The sequence below is a fragment of the Clarias gariepinus genome, chromosome 25 (genome assembly GCF_024256425.1).
Source record: "Clarias gariepinus isolate MV-2021 ecotype Netherlands chromosome 25, CGAR_prim_01v2, whole genome shotgun sequence".
Lineage (NCBI taxonomy): Eukaryota > Metazoa > Chordata > Actinopteri > Siluriformes > Clariidae > Clarias > Clarias gariepinus.
Genome location: NC_071124.1, coordinates 9,107,182 through 9,127,889, shown reverse-complemented (window position 1 = coordinate 9,127,889; position 20,708 = coordinate 9,107,182). Strand labels below are relative to the sequence as shown.

The 20,708-nt window shown below is 37.3% G+C and overlaps 1 protein-coding gene across 1 annotated transcript; it reads left to right on the top strand.

Moving 5' to 3' along the window:
• Positions 1-16,058: 16,058 nt before the first annotated feature.
• LOC128513382 (succinate receptor 1-like) lies at positions 16,059-17,009 on the top strand. Its single transcript, XM_053487130.1, has one exon. The coding sequence runs from the start codon at positions 16,131-16,133 to the stop codon at positions 17,007-17,009; it is 879 nt and encodes a 292-aa protein (XP_053343105.1). The 5' UTR covers positions 16,059-16,130.
• Positions 17,010-20,708: the final 3,699 nt, after the last annotated feature.

Below are 20,708 nucleotides of genomic sequence, written 5' to 3'. Positions count from 1 at the left end.
GTTGCCCAGAGGAAGCATGTAAAGGGAAAAAAGCAGTGGACCTAAAACTGAACCCTGCGGAACGCCAAACTCCACTAGAGAACATGCAGAATAATCACCATTTAAGTCTACATACTGATAACGATGGGTCAGATAGGATCTGAGCCAGGAGAGGGCTGTACCCTTAATTCCCACTACATTTTCTAATCTGTGAAGAAGAATAGCGTGATCAACAGTGTCAAAAGCTGCACTGAGGTCAAGTAATACAAGCATAGTTACACAACCCTGATCAGAGGCCAATAGAATGTCATTTACTACTTTAACGAGCGCTGTCTCTGTACTGTGATGAGGCCTAAATCCTGACTGATACAGTTCATGTATGCCATTCCTATGTATATATGAGCATAGCTGCTCCGCTACTATCTTTTCCAGGATCTTAGAGATAAAGGGGAGGTTTGATATTGGTCTGTAACTGGACAGCTGACAGGGGTCGAGGTCAGGTTTCTTAATTATTGGTTTGATAACTGCTAATTTAAAAGATTTTGGAACATATCCAATGCTGAGTGAAGAATTAATTATTCTCAACAGGGGTTCTATTATTGCTGGTACTATCTGTTTAAGAAAATGTGTCGGTACAGGATCTAATATACAGGTTGATGAATTTGAAGAAGAGATGAGTGAAATTAGTTCATTCTCTTCAAGGGGAGTAAAGTATTCTAGGTTCTGGTCTGACATGGCTAGATTAACATCTGCATCAATTACATTGTTCGGTTTCAAAACCTCAATTTTATGCCTAATATTTACAATTTTATTATTAAAAAAGTTCATGAAGTCCTCACTATTGCATGATGTTGTTGTGGAGATTTCTGCAGTGGTCTTATTTCTGGTTAATTTGGCTACAGCATTAAATAAGAATCTAGGATTATTTTTATTTTCTTCTATAAGAGTGGAGAGATATGTTGATCTAGCTACACTAAGAGCTTTTCTATAGTTCAGGATGCTCTCCTTCCATGCTATTTGAAATACTAGTAATTTAGTTTGACGCCATTTACGTTCTAATTTCCGAGCGGTCTGTTTTAAAGTGCGCGTGTGATCGTTATACCAGGGAGCAAGTTTTTTATCTCTAATAATTTTTCTTTTGGCTGGAGCTACATTATCTAGGGTATAGCGAAATGTCGACTCTAAATATTCAGTCGCCTGATCGAGTTCTGTGGGGTCAGACGGTGATCTAATCGAAGTTGGGAACTCTGGGAGATTACTGATAAAACTCTGTTTGGTAGTTGATGTGAATGTACGTTTCATACGGTAGCGCGGCGCTGTGTGTACATTATTATTGTGACACACTTGCAATGAGACAAGATAGTGATCTGAGATAACTTCAGATAGTGGTATTGTGAATAAATTTCTTATACTTAATCCAAATAATATTATTAAATCTAAAGTGTGACCTGCTTTATGAGTGGGTCCTACTACACACTGATTTACTCCTACCGAGTCCAGTATAGACATAAATGCAGTTCTCAGAGGGTCTTCTGGGTTTTCAAAATGAATATTAAAATCTCCAGCAATTAACACTTTGTCTACAGAAATGACTAGGTTTGAGAGGAAATCTGCAAATTCACTAAGGAATTCCGAGTACGGCCCTGGAGGTCTGTAAATGACAATTAGCGGGATCGACTGAGCTGACTTAATATAGTTAAATACACTTATGTTACTATAAAGAATTTCAAATGAATTAAATTTGTGTCCGTGTTTTTGTACAATAGTCAAATTATCATTGTGAATAACTGCGACGCCTCCTCCTCTACCAGTTAACCGAGGCTGGTGTATGTAGCTGTATCCAGGAGGACTAGCTTCATTTAGAGCCACATACTCGTCCTGTTTAATCCAGGTTTCTGTTAAACAGAGTATATCAAACTCCTGATCTGTGATAATTTCATTAACTATAACTGCTTTAGATGCGAGAGATCTAATATTTAACAGTCCTAGCTTCAGATCAGAGGTGCCGGCTGCGCATTCAGTCTGATCCAAGTTTGTGGTCTTTATGCTAATTAAATTACTAAAACAGACTTTCTGAGTTCTGACTTCTGAGATCACTGGTGGATGTCATCTTACTCCCCAGTAGGCGGATGCCAGTCAACAAAGTAAATATTGTATTAAATCTGTGTATTGCTAGTTCTAAAACCCTTGATTGTAAACACATTAATCTGCCCAAAGCAAACCTTGTGTTGCCTGACTTACATGTTAACAAAAAATATTAATTAAATCTCATTGTGAAAAGCATGTAATCTCATTTACATCAGAAAGAGATGAATGGAAGGCAAGATTTATAACTGTCATACTAAAGAGGTTTGTAAACGCTCCTTTAGTTTTCTAAACATTCATGAACAAAATATTTGGAAAGTTCAAGAATCACTATCATTTACATGGGCAACATTTTAATCTACTCAAAATCTGTAGCCAAACATGTTAAACAGTTACAAGTAGTTCTTCAAAGGCCCTTAAACATAATTTGTATTCTTAAATAGGCAAATTTGAATTATGCAAAGGAAGGCCAAGTTCCTATGGTACATCTCAGTAAAAAGGGCATCGATATGGACAAAAGCAGTTCGGGCTGCAACCCACACCTTTCAAAGGCCTGCAAAACTATTTTAGGAAAATGTTGCCTTTAGTTTGTTGAGGAAATCAGAGAAAAATCCTGCCCTTCTTCAACCACCTTCTGGAAGTTTGGTAATTTGTTAGATGGCCACTTTATATGAACCATAAGGTCAAGCCGCTCACACAACAGCTCAGTGGGGTTGAAATGTGGTGACAAGGGTACCTTAGTGATTAAGGTATTGTACTACAGTTTGGAAAGTCTCAGGTTCCAATCCCATGATCACCATGTTGCCACTGTTGGTATCTTGAACCCCTGCTCAGATGGATAATGAGATAAAAATGTAAGTTACTGTGGATAAGGGTGTCTGAAAAATGCCTAAATGTAATTTACAGAAAGAATAGCAGCTCACTGTTTTTTTTTTTTTTTTCAAAAAAAAAAAAAAAAAAATCATACTGTATTTTGTACTTTGGGTCATTGTACTGTTTGTAAGGGAAAATGGGTTCAACGATGTGCTCTGTCCACGAAGTATCATATTGTGTGGCAAAATTGTGATAACGTCTTAGTTTAAGTTCAGCCTATGAAGTGAATATCTTGAGTCATCTAGTGAATGGTGATCTTTAGCTTTTTGGCAATTGATTATTAGGAATATCCTTTCTTTCTTTTTTTTTTTTTAACTTTTCATTTTCTGAATATTTGTATTGTTATTAAATGAAAAATGGATGCTTTTCTTTCAAATCTAGTAGACTTTTTAGGTGACCCCAATCGCTAGTGTACATACATTAAAAATTGTTACAATATAACAGATGATTTATACAATTATTAATTAGTAATTACCATTAGTGCAAAATGGTATTATCGTAAAATTATTTTATTTTAACTAATTTTAAGCAAATAATGTATTTGTAACAAGGTTCCATGGGAATGTGAAAGCTTGAAGCAAGGTTTCTTTTTATTTGCACACAGTTGTTTGCATACACACAGACGCGCACACACACACACACACACACACACACGCAGACACACAATATGAAAAGTGGGAATGATTGCATGTTACCTGTTGGCTCATCCTTTTGTTCTCCTTCTTCACAGACGCTCAACCATGCCTCTCTTGTCACAGTTTTATATGTGTGTTTGCAAATGAAACATAACCAAATTTATTTATTCTGTCCTAGTAATTATGCACAGTATTGATGTGGGGGCAGAGGCAGGCATCACCTGTGGATAGAATGGAGGTAATGATGACAAACCAGCAGGTAACACAGAATGAATCTCACCTGTGACTTGTTACCACACACTGATTTATTTGTGTCGCTTATATCATCATGGTGAATGATCTAGCTGCTGCCACTCCTGTCTGGTACTAAGCTTGCTGCCTAACAGTCACAAGCATGCTGATGTACCTGAACCTTAAAACAGCAATTCTACAATGCTTGGGGCTGGTGGAATACACAATGTGATATAAAGAACCCCTATATAGTTTTCTCCATATATTTATATACACAGTGCTTTAAAAAACTATTTCCTGATTTCTTTTGCATATTAATTATACCTAAATTAGTCAGATCACCAAATAAATTGTAATATCACATAAACATAACCCAAGTTATGTTTTTAAATAATGATTTCATATATTTAGGGGAAAAGAGGTCCAAACTTGTCTAGCCATGTGAAAAAGTGATAACCCCTAAATGTAATAACTAGTTGTAATTAGAAGATACACAATGTGACATTTTCTAAAAACCAGACAAATGTTTTCCAGACAAATTAAATTTATGAATGCCCTCCTAGACACACATGCACACACAGCTTATGGGGAACCAAAAATTCTTCGCTTTACGTAGCATTTAACCAGACTGATCTGAGCAAAGTACTGTAAATGTTTAAAAAATTAATTCCTCTGAGATTTAAGGGCTGCTTCAAAACTTTTCATATTGTTGACATAAGGCAAAGCAGTGAAGACCACTGTGTTAATATGTTTAATCAACCACAGGACAATGCTGATGCGCTAATGTTTAATGGACCACAAGTATGCATGTTTGTAGAGGGAGAGGTCTGTGTTCTTATTTAATGGGTGAAGTCGCACTATACATGTTTATTACAAATTAACTTTTGATGATTACTTTTTCGCCACGTTCTCACAATCCAGTCTACATCTTTAATTTATATCCTAAAATCAGTTGCATTCCATCCTCCTTGTCAGTTATATTAAGAGCAGATGTCGTATTTCCGTTCTTATACTATTCTTATATACAGTATATTTTAATGGTCCCTGGAGTGGTGCCGTGGTAAAGTGCTTGCTCAAGATTGCTGGTTTAATCCCCAGGTGATGCTGAAGCCTCTGGAAGCTGAGGACCTAGAGAGAGCCGATTGGTTGAGCTCTGTCAGGGGGGTGGAATAGAAGGAACATAGTGCTCTCACATCAATCATGGCTTTACATGGCTCTCACGCAAGCAGAAGGAGCGGAGAGCGCTGTCCTCCGAGCGTGTTATGCCACTCCCAACGGGTAAAAATAAATGAATAAATAAAAAAAGAAAATAAATAATAATAATAATATTAATAATATCATCATAGTAGACAGGACTTTTTATACATACTATTGTTAGTCATAGCTCTTGATCCATGTATTCTTTCCAATGTTTTAAATTTGTCAAAAGGACTGGCAACACTGAATCCTCTGTTTACTTCAAAATTCTCAGTAAAATGCCACGCATTCGTTTATTTGTTAAGGTCTTCTTAAGAACAAAACACCATCTAATGGTGGCACCCTGCAATTGATAAATGTGGACTGAATAGACCTGTTTACTTCTGTGTGTGTGGAAATGCTCTTACTCGTTTACTCTCACTTTAAACCATAGCTGTGAGTTCTACTTTTTTTTTTTGTGTGTGTGTGTGTGTGTGTTTAAGTTATCTCCAATCACATCTATTCAGGATATTTTCTGACCACAATTCTACCTCGAAGATGAAGGTTCACCACCATCTTTCCAGGTTTTAACACTGTGATTTGTCTTTTTCTTAGTTTTTCTGGTTCTTGGCATGTCCTTAGTTGTTTTTTAGCTTGATGCAGGACAATAATTTGACCCTTCTGAAACAGAAGTCATATGTTTTCTGACATGATTGTTTAAAAAATCAAAAGCTGCTCACTGCATCAGTTAGGGTTAAATAACTCATTGCCAGCTGAACCAAATTAATCATTGCTGTAATTGACCGATAGGAGGCTCTTAACTATTTGCTTAGTTAAATCCAGATGGTGCCCTGTTTTTGGTTTAGGCAGTATATCAGGCCAGCCCAGTTATCTGTTTGCCAAACGCCTGACCTTTTTTCAAATTATGAGCTTGTGTATCCATGCTTGCTTTGTTTGTCTGGATTTTAATACAGCGCTTTGCCTGTATTAAAACCACACTGCTTCCTGACACCATAGAGAATTTGGTGTGGAGTGTGTGTTTCTTAATCACTTGATTTATAATTAATTTACAAATTTATTGCGAATTTCATTTAGGAAAAAACATTGCAATGAAACAAAGGTTTCCAAATAAAAAGACTTCTCCTTTCCTTGTTCCATTTTGTTGCAAGTATAACTTGGGCGTATAATCATGGGCGTTTCATTTTCCGACACACGCTGTAGCGGTAGACCAATCATAAAGAACCGCGTCATCTGACCAATCACAGCAGTGAGGGCTCACGGAAAGGAGGGGTTTAGACAGACTGATTCTTTGAACTGCTTCACACGAGTCATTTACGAATCATTTAGAAATGGGGTAAAATTAAATCTATTTTTGGAGAAAACTAAAGTGTTTTTTGACCTTGCATACATGTAAACCTGTTTTAAGAGACTGATAATGCAATTTTAGAATTAACCTTTAAAATGGCATAATAGGGGCACTTTAACTATATGTGACAGGTGTTCTAACAACTGTCAGTCATCAGCATATGTGAAAGTAGGTCGGTAGTCCACAGAATTTAAAGAGCGGAGTGCCAAAACCCACATTCAAAACCAGTCACGAAAGCAATCGAAGCAAGAAAACACGTCATCTTAACACTTTTTTTCTTCTTAGTTTTGTTACTGGTTAAATAAACAAACATAATTCATAATCTGTTGGTAATAAATAGCTTTTGTAGAACTGTTGTATAAAAGCAATATTACTTTCAATGTCATGGTGTTGTTCTTCCTGTAACTGTATTTTATTGTTTGGGAAGTGACTCTGGATTCTTTCTGCATTGTAGAAGAATGCCCTATGGTAGATTGGCGAAGGCATTCAGCAGTCAGCAGTGTTCTCGGTTTATGTGTGTGTGTGTTTATGTGTGTTTTAAGGAAGTCACCTCATTTATGCACTTGCTGATGTAACCAGTAAGATGCTGGGTATTTTTTTTTTTTACTTTTTGTTTTTTACTTTTTTCAGGCCAGTTTTTCTCCTGTTTCATAACTGGTTTGGCACATTTTAGAAGTGGTCTGTATGCTTGGATTAGTATAACAGTGTTACACCTAGCAGCCGAGGTTGGGTCAGTGTGCAGCATGGTAAGCGCCATTGAGTGTTACTGTAAATAAGGTCCAAATGTTTTTAAAAAGAGAATAAAAAAAAATAATTTGAATTGTTTATCACATTTTAGATTTTTTTTTTTTTTTGATTTTTACTAGATATAAATAAAACAAAGCATTTAGGTAAGATCATGTGAGTAAATATGGCAGCACAATGTGACACTGCTTACTGTGAAGTTTATGCATCACACATACTATATACTGTATGTTTGTGTGTGAACAAAAAAGTAGAACAGGTGTCCATGTGGTTTTATGGTCTCAGTTGGTGTGGATTTAAATGCTGGTAAAAAAGTAAAATCAAGTGTGTTGTATGTAGTCAGTATTTAAATGAAGTAGTTATTTACTTTATTTATTGAAGCTATAATAAATACGTTAGTCATAGAGTACAAGTCTAGACACACTCTCTAAATCAATATTTTTTATTTGGTGATATATTTTCCATATTTTAGAACAATACTCAATATTGCAAGACTATGAAATAACACAAATGGAATTAGGTAATTAAGTAACAACAACAACAATATTCAGTTGTTATTGTAAGACATGAAGGTCAGCTGTTTTGTCATTCCCATTTGCTTTAAAACCACCACCACAAAGAGGTCTTCTGTGGTCTCAATGACTACCACCCTGTTGTAATCACACCCATTATAATGAAGAGCGGCTCATCATGAAACACATTAAGACCCTGCTGCCCTCCTCACTAGTCCCACTGCAGTTTATGTATTGTCCCAGTTTATGTATACGACCCTCAGACACCAAGATGACAAGGACACCTATGTTTGAGTGCTGTTCATACGTATATTACAGCTCTGCATTTAAAACTAATGTTTCCGAACACCTGATCAGGAAGCTAAGCTTGTTGGGCCTGAACACCTTTCTCTGTAACTGGTTCCTGGACTTTTTCATTCCGAAATTCCAAGACTTTTTCATTCCAAGATTTCATTCCATCACCAAGATTGCGCTGGTGAGGTCAGCTGCTGTCACGACTGCTCTGACCACATTTCTTTGTTTTTGTTTTTTAAGTTAGATTTTTTACAGTTTTAAAACCAGTCAAATTACCACCATTGAGTACATTAGGTATGAAAGAGACACTCTTGTTTCTATTGGTGTACAATGTACTCACAATTCAAAGTGGAGAGAGTGGACAGCATTCGATACCTCGGTGTTCACATCACGCAGGACCTATCATGGTCCTGTCACATCAACACCATGGTGAAAAAGGCCCGGCAGCGTCTCTACCACCTAAGACGCTTAAGAGACTTTAGACTGCCCTCCAAGGTGCTCAGGAACTTTTACTCCTGCACCATAGAGAGCATCATGACGGGAAACATCACAACCTGGTTTGGAAACAGCACCATGCAGGATAGACGAGCTCTACAGAGGGTGGTACGTTCAGCGGAGCGCATCATCCGCAACAAGCTCCCTGTTCTGCACTTGATCTACAGCAAGCGGTGCTTGGCCAAGGCCAGGAAGAGAGTGAAGGACCTCAGCCATCCCAACAATGAACTGTTCTCTCTGTTGCGGTCTGGGAAGGGATTCTGCTCCCTGAAGGCCAACACAGAGAGACTGAGGAGGAGCTTCTTCCCGCAGGCGATCAGGTCTCAACATCCACAACACAGGACTAATACCATCTTTTTGTAACACTGGCTGGGCATTCATGGCCACTTTGGACACATTCATAAACACTTGCACTACATATTTATATTTTCATCTATATAACCCTGGTGATTGCTGATAGGAGACAGGTGTGTGGAGAGCGGAAGGTGAGGTGGTGAGTTGGAAGGAGTGGTTGGGAGAAAGGAACGGGACTGCTTTAGTGATCATGGCGAGACTGTGGCTTGACGTGGCATGACATTTTGTTCTTATTTTATATTTCTTATTTTATACTTCTTATCAAGTATATTTTACTTTGTACAGTACATTTCACTAGTTAATCTTATTTTCTAACGTATTTCTTTTATTCATATTTATTTCTTATGTATAAGCTTTTTTATTTTTTAAGGTCACTGGCAGTCGTACACTCTTAGCACTGGGGCCCCCAGGGTCTCTCAACACTATCTCACTGCACAAGAAAGCATAGCAATGTCTTCTTCCTGAGAAGGCTAAGGAAAGCCCAGCTTTTGGCAAGCCCAGCAAGGTCGGCTGCTGTCACAACTGCTCCGACATATTTTTCTTTGTTTTTGTATTTTATTTTGTATGGGTAATTTTCAATAACTGTAAACCAGCAAATTCATCACCATTGAGTACATTAAGTACGATAGAGATACTCTTATTTCTATTGGTTAACAATGTACTCACAATTCTACTTTTTCAACTTCAGATCCGAGTTGGCCAAGTGAGATTCTTAGGGAGAACAAAGGACGCGACCTGAAGGAAACGAGCCTGCGTCAGGAACAGGCTGAGAGCTTGTGCACACTGCACACCTCAGCCACCCTAACAATGGACGGTTCTCTCTGTTGCAGTCAGGAAAGTGCTTCTGATCCCTGAAGGCCAACACAGAGAGACTGAAGAGGAGCTTCTTCCCGCAGGCGATACGGTCTCTTAACCAGATTAACACACAGGACTAATCATCTCCGCGTTTTTAAAACACTGCACAGAAATGAACACTCATGGACATTATTCATTTGTGTACACACTTAGTACACTGCAGACTGGACAATCATCGACATAGGACATTTGCACACACATCCATTCATTTTCATTTTTATTTCCATTTGCACACTTCTGGACATTTTTCATTAATTTCCACTTTTTATTTGCATTTAAATTTATTTTGTCTTGTACAGATTTGATGATGTGTCCCAGAGCATCCAGAGATGTATCTAAGTACTGTTTAACTTGCTTGTCCAGTGACTCACAGGAATAGGCTGGGAGACAACCAAGTATAGTTTGGTGACGACTGGAGAGTCAGTAACAGCGTGGAAAGACGGCACCCGGGGCAGGCAGCCTAACCTGCAACTTTCGCAAGGAAGTACCTAAATAAGCTACAGAGCAACCCATGGAGAAATACCCCCAGGGTTGCCCGAGAGGAGGGGAGAATGAGCACCCCAAAAGAATGGACCTTTTAGTAATGACCTCAGGAAATGGACTTTTGACCACAATAAGTAGATGCATCTGCGGAAAGGTCTGCAAGAATGAAAGGGGCCTAAAAATGCACCAGGCCTGGATGGAATACCTGGCACAGGAGATTACAGCACAGTGCACAGGATCAATGCCTGGTGAGATGCAGGAGAAGCCCGGTCCGGAGAAACCCCACAGAGCCCAGAACCTCCAAGTGCTAAACACCAGGTCCAGGCAGAGTCGTTCTACAGTACATATCAAGTGGCCTCCAGCAAAGCAGCACAAGCTGTGGCACCAGTTTGATGACGATACATGTAGAATCATCAATGTAACAGCAAAGGGAGATGTGGAAGGTCGACTCCTTAATCTGACCACAATCATCACAAGTTTTGTGCCTGAGAGGTTTGGCGTAGAGGAGCCTAAGTTGAGTAAACGTACCTATACCAGGAACTGCAGGTCAGATAAGATCCATCTACTCCAAAAAGAGCTGCGGATTCTGACGAAGCAGTTCAGAAAAGCAGCTGAGGAGGAGAAGCCATCTCTCATTTCGCTTCGGCAGATTATTAGGAAGAAGCTCATGATGCTGTGCAGAGCAGAATGACATAGGAGACGGAGAGTTAAAAGAACCAGAAAGCAAATCTCATTTGTACCTGACCCCTTTAGCTTTACAAAAAGGCTGCTGGGAGAGAAGCACAGCGGATGTTTGGATTGCCCTAAGGAAGCGGTAGATGCACAACACCCTGAGCGATCCAGACAAAGAGCAAGAGTTAGGGCCACAGACAGCCCTCTTAAAGGTACCAGCACCACTAGTTGAGTTCAACACTTTAGAACCCACCTGGCAAGAAGTTCAAGAGGTGGTAACAGCAGCCAGAGCGAGTAGATAAGTCTGGTTTACCTGGCAGATTTAAGGCATGGATATACCAGCATGGCATCTTGCCACAGATTCTTTGGCCGCTGTTGGTGTACGAAGTGTCAATGTCTGCAGTAGAGGCCCTGGAGAGAAAGATCAGCTGCCATCTCGGAAGATGGCTTGACAGTGTAGCAGTATAATAATAATAAGCAGGAGTAATAAGCTTCTGCTTCCCATCAGCAGCCTGGAGGAGGAGTTTAGGGTTTCTCGTATAAGAGAGGCCCTAGTCTACCAAGGCTCTGGAGACTCAGAGTAACAGCAGCAGGTATTGAAATGTGAATGGGAAGGAAGTGGAGAGCACAAGAGGAACTTGGCAGAGTCTCGGCTGAGACACAAGGCACTTGTGAGCACAGTGGCGACGGGGCGAGCAGGACTGGGAGCAATCCCAAAGCCACAGTACAACAAGGCTCAGGCCAAGGTGAGACGAGATTTGGTCCTGGAGGAAGTCTGAGCAGGTGTCGATGAGGTGAGGACCAGCAGGGTGGTGAGCATGCGGCAGCAAGGGGCATGGACGAGGTGGGAAGGAGCGCTGGAGAGGAAGATCACCTGGAATGACATCTGGAAGGCAGAGCCACAGCAAATTAAGTTCCTGGTCCAAGCTGTTTACAACGTGCTCCCTATCCCAAACAACCTGCATGTCGAGGGTCCCTGGAGCATATTCTGAGTAGCTGCCCATCTGCCCTTGGAGAGGGCCGATACCGTTGGCAGCACAATCAGGTCCTGAAGTGTATAGCAGAGACCATTTCACATGCAGTGGCTAAAAACAAATATGTTGGCAGCCAGAGAATAATTGCCGTCGTAAGGACTGGTGAGCATCCGCAAGCAAAGCAAAAAGCGTTAGCGGCTCAAGTACCAGGAGCTCATTGAGGACTGCCGAAGGAAGGGCTGGAAGGCTTGCTGTGAGCCCATAGAAGTAGGGTGCAGAGGCTTCACCACTCGATCCCTGTGTAAGATCTTTGCCAGGCTTGGAATCACAGAAGCTGCAAAGAGGAGAGCCATTAAGTCCATCCACTCAAAAAAATAACTCGTTGAATGAACATAATTAAATTATGGAAAGAATTTCCACCTGATTTAATGGCTCTCTTTCAGCATTAAGTAATTTTGTTGGCCCAACTTAATGTTCTTAGGTTCAGTCAAATTAATTTTATTAAGTTCATATAACTTATTTACTACAGCTGCGTCCAACATAATTTAATACTGTTAACATAAATGAATAGCGTTGGTACAACAAATTTTTCAGTTGTAAATTAAGTTGATCCAACTCAAGTAAATTAAAATTTTAAGCCCTGTTCAACAGAATTCTGTGAAGGAAGGAAGCATAAGACAAACAGGATAAAACGGAGAAACAGCAACTTACAAATGAGGTCTCAATTTAAAAAGATGTAAAAAAAAAAAAAAAAAAACATAAACACCAAAAAATAGGTATTAATCATAGAAAAACAATTAAACACCAACAGAAACATTTTGTACTTTAAAACTGTTCGTTATGACTTTTAAATATGACCGTTAGAGACGGTTGGTCAGGAAACTCCTGAAGTCAGATGCGGACAGGACACTTTCACTCACAAACTCCTGTAAAAAAATACAGAGATAGATTCAATTAAAATTCATGATACTTAATTTATCAAATGAACAATATTTATACTTTCTTCCTCTCGCTTCACAACTCATGAGAACAGACCGAAACCAGAACCGAACCGCAGATTAAGCACGCGCATATAACCGTCGGTATTTTAAGTGTGATTAAAAATACAAGAAATAGCTTAAACCAAAATAACGTGACTAAACATCGCTAAACAGCAGGTGACATTTATGTTCAGTATTTCGTTTCTATTTAGAAAGATAGGAATTAATTCCTGCTTACCTTTTCCACACGCCCGCCAAACGTTTGTCTTCTCAACACGCTGTGTTCTCTTCTCGCGATGTTTGATCTGATATTTCCGCTTTTCATAGTGACAAGATCTCTTTGGTTTATCTCAACATGATTGAATCTAATATATGTCTAATATATGCTGGGACACAAGTTGGGGCGTGATCAGCCCCGGCTGGGTCACCTGAGAGAAAGTGTGAGACCCGTGTGAAATGTTGTGAGACCCGAAATACCCGATGAACTTAGGAAACTAATGATGATGTGTCCCAGCGCATTCAGAGATGTATCTAAGTACTGTACTATGTTTTTTATTTTTGAAAATTTTTATATTTTATTCTACTTTCTTATAGTTCAGCAATTTTTTTTCTATTTCTCTTACTTATTTCTTGTTAATTGTTTTAAAAATTTTTAAGGTCACAGGTGGTCGTATAAGCATTTTACTGCATATCGTACTGTGTACTGTATGACTGTGTATGTGACAAATAAAATTTGAATTTAAATATTTAAACAATTCAGGGAATGATGACAATTTATTTATTAGCCATAAATGCATAGTCTTAAATACTGTACATTAACTGATTCTTTTTAATTTTCAGTACTTAGCATAATTTTTTAAATATATTTCACAAAATTAATTTGGTGCCATTTAAGTTGGGTCAAATTATTGGCCTTTATCAAGCAAAGAATGTTTTGTGAATTGGAGATTTAAATAAGAAACAACAGCAGAAATCACAAATATGTTAATAAAAGAAAAGCAAAATAATTTCCATATGCAAAGTGCAAAAAATAAAACACATGATTCGGACTAAACAATTGTGTGGAAAAGATCATGTGATTGGGTATATATATTTATTATTTTCAAGAACAACTCACATGTTAAGGTAAGTGCATAAAGTGATGCACCCATCATACATAGCAGCTACATTACTGTACAAGCCTCTAGAAGCATTGTTATGATCTGGGGTTACTTTAAATGTGAGGTCTAGACACAGCAACATTACAGTATGTGAATGACAGGTTTTCACATGAATGGATAATATACACATAGTTTAGTTCCAATTTTCTGTAAAAAAAAATTAGTGATGTTTTTAGGGTCACCATAGTTGTCTTTCATGGTCCGAAAATCTCCTCTACCAAACATTTTACAACAAATGACATAATTTTACAGTAAAAATCTCCAGTAAATAATGTAACCCAGAAGACACTCCAAATGATGACAAATACTTTGCTCTCCTGTGTGGTGCACTTACCCTTTGTTACTTGCAAAACTATTCTGTAGTTCAGGCACTTTCCAACCTCACCTGATGTAGCTTTTTTTGTAGAAAAAATTCACTTTGGCCTTGCGTAGACTATTGAGGATTAAGCACTGAAATTTTATACCCCCTTGCCCAATTTATTTTAAACATAAAACAGGCAAAGCAAGCAAAAAATATTTTAGGCATTTATAAACAGAGTTGTTGAATCACTGTCATCATGACCTTTAGTTTACCAATGTGACCTCTCGATTAACTATTTCATCTCTTTACTGGAATGTTTTTTTGGGTTGGAAATACCCCATGTTTTACATAGACTTAAAATATTTTAACCTTGATATTTGTATTATTAAACCTCTTGCAAATATATCCATATCACGTGTCTAATAAGCCTATGTTACAATAACAACATGCTATAAAGTGAGTGGTGTAGTGAGTTCTGAAGCCTATTACTGCAAACAACTGACTATGCTCCCAAAACCAATACACTAATCAGCACAATGGTAAGAATGCTTAAATTATGCATATAAGTATACACTTAATAAGTTTGTGTAATAGATAATTTGTATAAATAGTTGTTGGAGTATTATTAGTACTAAGGGTTGTTATCATGAGGTTACATTTTTATATTCCAAAACTATTTCTATAGGCAAGTTGTTTATTTGTTCATTTGCAAATGAAGTACTGTATAACCAAATCTTATTATTCGGTCTTATTTAGATAATTGCAGCCTGTAACCCATACAGGTCCATAAGTATTTAGACAGTGACACAATTTTTGTATTTTTGTAAGTTCGTTTTATCGCCACTACAGGCTACATGAAAATATTAGAAACAGTTTATTGATTTAATTTATATATATATATATATATATATATATATATATATATATATATATATATATATATATATGTCTATTATAGCATGCTATTGATAAGTTAAGCCATGTTGAAATAAACATTATTAAAACAATTTTGTGCAATGTTTAATTTGCATAGAAAGATAAATGCTGTCTATCTTAACGCTGTCATGCAAAATAAGTGAAAAATCGATTCCTGAACAATCGATGTCAGCTAATTCAGTAACTTCACTGTAGACAGCGCCTTGTAACGTCGGATGTAAGAGGCAGCGACTAAAAAAGATTCCTAAGGGACAGTTCGGGAAACACACTTAGAAAAGTAAACAACTTATGTAAGATATATTTTAAGAATCTTCTTAGTTAGCTAAAAGTGTGTGTTATCGGGAAACTGGGCCGAGATAATTATCAGGTTGAGTAGTTATGTTTATAATAACTGTTATAATAATAATAATGTTTATGTCTCTTAGATGCTCTTTATAACACATACAAGGATAGTGCACTAGTAGATTTTACGATATGGGTATATTTACAGCAATATAATTGCTGTAAATATACCCATAATAATTTTATGGTTCTTCTGAGGGGGTGTGGATTTTTAATTTAGTAGTCATAACTTGTTATATGAACATATTTTCTATTTAAGTAGTATTTGATATAGTCTGTTCATATTGACAGTAGATAAATTCTCATTCCACCAAACCAGTATTTTAGGTTGCACTCTATAAGGAAAAAAACTGTCATTTAGGCTTAATTACATTGAATAGGTGAGTTCAGACTGCACGATTCTACTTACAGTATGTGAACATAGCACACATCAAATTACAATATATTTTATGATTTTATGAGGAATTCTAAAAAATACCAATTGAGGATTGTTATAGGATTGGATAGTGCCCAATTCAACAACACAACACAAAACACCAGCATTAACCATTAAATTATACTTGCACTGGCATGAAAATAAATCCTTTTCTGTACACTAATTGTATGTACAATATTCTTTATGGCTGCAGGAAAACTGTTCCAGTGACATCACTGCATTATTACAGAGATATTACATCGCTCCAATGTATGCGCTGACGTTTGCATTTGGCTTCTTTGGAAACATGGTGGTGGTCCTGGGATATATCTTTTGCCTTCCTGTTTGGAGGTCCACAAATGTGTACCTGTTTAACCTCGCTGTGTCTGGCCTTGTCTTCCAGTGCACTTTACCTCAGCTGTCCTATTCTTATGCTTACAACCTTCAAAATGTCAGTCCTGAAATATGCATCATTAATCGCTCCATCTCCTATATGAACTTGTACTCTACTATTATTTTCATGGCATGGGTAAGTGTGGACCGCTACTTGTTGCTGTGTAACCCACAACGTGAACACATTCTATTGACCGTTAAGGCTTCATTGTGCATTGTTATAACCACCTGGATCTGGGTGACCATTCAAATCCTTCCCTTCATTATCTTCATTATCCAGGACATGGAGCAAACTGGCTGGACAAAGTGTCATGATATTTCGAGTTTGGCAGAAATCAAAGGTAGTCTGATCTACAGCGCAGTGCTCACTGTAACTGGATATATTTTGCCACTCATGGCTTTATATCTATCATCACAAAAAATGGTTTCTGTTCTCATGAAAAGAGAGGAGGTCCTTGGGACATCTTTCCAACGGCCAGTAAAACTAGTGAGGTTATCATCAGTCATGTTTCTGGTGCTCTACACACCCCTGCATATAATGAGGAACGTGCGTATTACATCACGGCTTCCTGAATTAAATGTGCCAGAGTGTATCAGTGACTACATTTATGCAGTTTACACAGTGACACGACCAATTGCATATGCAGACACTGTCATCAACCCTGTCTTTTACTGCCTCATGACAGACAACTTTAAAGAAGCAATGCTGAACAAGTGGAGCCAGCTTAAAAGAATGCTAAGGACTGCAACATAATAAAGTTTGATAGTGATTGCTTTACAGATGATGGAAATGGAAAAACAGAGGCAAGCAAAGCACATTGTATCACACTTGCTCTATAGCAGTTAATTGCATATAGCTACTGTAGTGCTTAATTAAATGTTAATAAACACTGCATAGCAAAAAAGATGTTCAGTCCATGATTTCGTTTGTGCACATTTAGCCTTAATTATACATCAAAGTATTTATAATATGTTTGCATACAATATGGTGGCTAATTCATGTGTGAAATCATTCGTCGTGCTTCTAATATAACACTTTCAGAATTTAAGTCTATGCTTCTCGAGTTGACCTGTTTCACACTTGCATAACATGAGTTTATATTTTCTTCCTTTACTCCAATTCTTGTTGTGTTTGCACTTTTAACTTTCTCTATTTATGCTCCATTTTTAAATAGTATGGTATCACCGTATGTATGTATGTATGTATGTATGTATGTATGTATGCATGTATAACATCAATTAAATATAATTAATTAAGTGTATACTAAAACTTAACATTACATACAAAGTACTGTACATAAATAGTAGGGGTGGGAATCTTTTACCATCTCACGATTCAATTCCGTCGTCCTAGGCTTGCTCATCAGGGACAATCATATAATTTTGATTCATACACATTCACATTTCATACAAACTTAATTCTTTTGATTGTGCAAAGCTGCTTTGTGATGATGTAAATCGTTAAAAGCGCTATACAAATAAAATTGAATGGAATTAAATTAGATTCCGATTCTTGAGGCCACGATTCGATTCAAAATCGATTTTCGATTCAAAAAGATTTTCGATTCAAAATGATTAGATTTTATTCATAATGATTTCTAATCGGGTTTCTGATCATGATCTACTCTCATCTGCTTTGCTATACAAAATGACAAACGGAGACATTAAAGTGTCTTTTTCACATTTATTAAGTTAAATTCTCAGAAAAGTGCCTTTTATCAAAAACATTGTCTGGTTCTCAATTGCTACTCATTAGTAGCTAGCTATAAAATAAGTTGGAACAAAAATTTTTTTTTTAGCACACCCCTAATAAATAGATATAAGGATAGAGGTGCCTATTACTGTATACAGAACTGTATATATATATATATATATATATATATATATATATATATATATATATATATATACAGTTATATATATACAGTTATATATATATGTATATATATATATATACACTTTCTACCTCCAAGATGTTTCCTGATTTTTATTTCTTTCTACATTGTAAAGGAATGCTAAAGGCGTCCAAAAATGCATTAATCCCCTTTGAACAGTTGATATTGAGATGTTTCTGCTACTTATGCTCTGTAAAGACTTCATGATGCCTCTAATCTGAGGTGCTGTTAATTTGTCATTTTTCAGGCTGATAACTCTAAATGAACTTTTTCTCTGCGGCAGAGGTAGGTTTTGGTCTCGCCCTCCTGGGACGGCCTTCATGAGAGCCAGTTTCATTATGGTGCTTGACGGATTTTGCAAATGCACTTGACAATACTGTTCTTGCAAGAACTATTAAAGAAAGTCTAACCTCTGTGTCTTAAAATAACAACTAACTGTTGTTTTTCTTGTTGTTAGATAATTACCTAATTCCATATGTGTTATTTTATAGTTTTAAAATCCCCAATAAGATTGCAAACGACTTGTTTTTAGTTTTAGACCAAGCTGCATCTCAATACTAGTCTTACTTGATCTTAGTGCTGCATTCGACACTATAGATCATTAGTGCTGCATTCGACACTATAGATCATAATATTCTCATAGATCGCCTACAAAATCATATAGGTATTTAGGGGCAGGCATTAAATCGGTTTAGATCATACCTGTCTGATCTATACCATTTGGTAGATCTGAATTGAGAACTGTCTGGTGTAATGCCAGTGAAATATGGGGTCCCACAAAGTCAGTTTTAGGACCTCTGCTGTCCTCAATATACATGCTTCCCTTGGGTAACATCATTAGAAGACATGGCATTAGTTTCCATTGTTATGCTGATGATACCCAATTATATATCTCAACAAAACTAGACGAAATACCCAAGTTGTTCATATTAACTGAGTGTGTCCAGGACATAAAAGATTGATGACCAATAACTTTTTTACTAAATTCAGAAAAGACGTAGATATTACTTATTGGCCCAAAAACCAGCACACAACTGCTTTCACAATTCAGCCTGCGTTTAGAAGGATGTACTGTTACTACCAGCTCAACAGTAAAGGACCTGGGCGTAATATTAGACAGTAACTTGTCCTTTAAAAATCATTTTTCCAATATCACAAAAACAGCCTTTTTCCATCTTAGAAATTTTGCCAAACTTAGGAGTATCTTATCCGTATCTGATGAAGAAAAACTAGTTCATGCATTCATGACCTCCAGACTGGACTATTGTAATGCATTACTAGGTGGTTGTCCTGCATCCTTAATAAACAAGCTTCAGTTAGTCCAAAATGCAGCCGCCAGAGTTCTCACTAGATCTAGAAAATATGATCATATAACCCCAATATTATCATCCCTGCACTAGCTACCTGTTCAGTTTAGAATTAATTACAAACTAGTATTACTTACATACAAGGCCTTAAATGGTTTAGCTCCCACATACCTAACCAGTCTTCTGATACGCTACAATCCACCACGCTCCTTAAGATCACAAAACTCCGGACTTCTGGTAGTTTCCAGAATTTCAAAATGTACAAAAGGGGGTAGGGCATTTTCAGATTTAGCTCCAAAGCTTTGGAATAGCCTTCCAGACAGTGTTAGGGGAGCAGACGCAGTTTCCCAGATCAAAAGTAGTCTCAAGACGCATCTCTATAACCTGGCATAAACGTAACTCATCCCATAACCTCATACTCCAATACACCTATCCTAAATGGCAACTACGATAATTCTCTCCATCTGTTCTGTATTTTTCTACCCATCCTGAGGCATCTGGAGATTGTGCCAGCTTCAGTACATAAAGGCCAACCCTGCAAGGTTTCTGAGGCATCCAGAGAAGGACCAGCTCCAGCTGGATTCAGCTTTATGATTGTTGGAGCTAGACATGCTGCTCCTGTGCTTCCAGCGACCAAGACCCCATCTGCCCTCTGCACCTACTGTACTGGCTCCCTGTGCTGAACTGGACTTCATGTTAATTTAAATAACTTCTGTTATATTTCACCTGCACAACACACATGATGTTATATCATTTCTATCTGTTATCACCCAAATGAGGATGGGTTCCCTGATTGAGTCTGGTTCCTCTCAAGGTTTCTTCCAATTGCTATCTCACAGAGTTTTTCCTTGCCACCGTCGCCATCACCCTTCGCTTGCTCATCAGAGACATTTCATTCATCATTCATTTATCTTATTATTATCTAGACACATTTTTCTCACACATACACACTCCCAAATATTTTCTTTTCTAAATTTTTTTTTCATTTTTGTGAAGCTGCTTTGAGACAATGACCATTGTTAAAAGCGCTATATAAATAAAATTGAATTGAACTGAATATTGTTGCAGAATGTAGAAAATAAATCACCAAAAAAATAAATAAAACATTTGCAAGTGTTCTAAGTCTTTTGAACGGTAGTGTATATAAAATACGGTAGAGGTTGTTGTGTTGCCCTTAAGGCAATTAATAATTTAATAAATAAGTTTTAAATGGTTAAAAAGAGGTATTCATATGGTTTAAAATGTTTAAAA

Excerpts from the sequence above, each read along its gene's own strand:
- LOC128513382 (XM_053487130.1), top strand. The coding sequence starts at position 16,131 with ATGTATGCGCTGACGTTTGCATTTGGCTTCTTTGGAAACATGGTGGTG.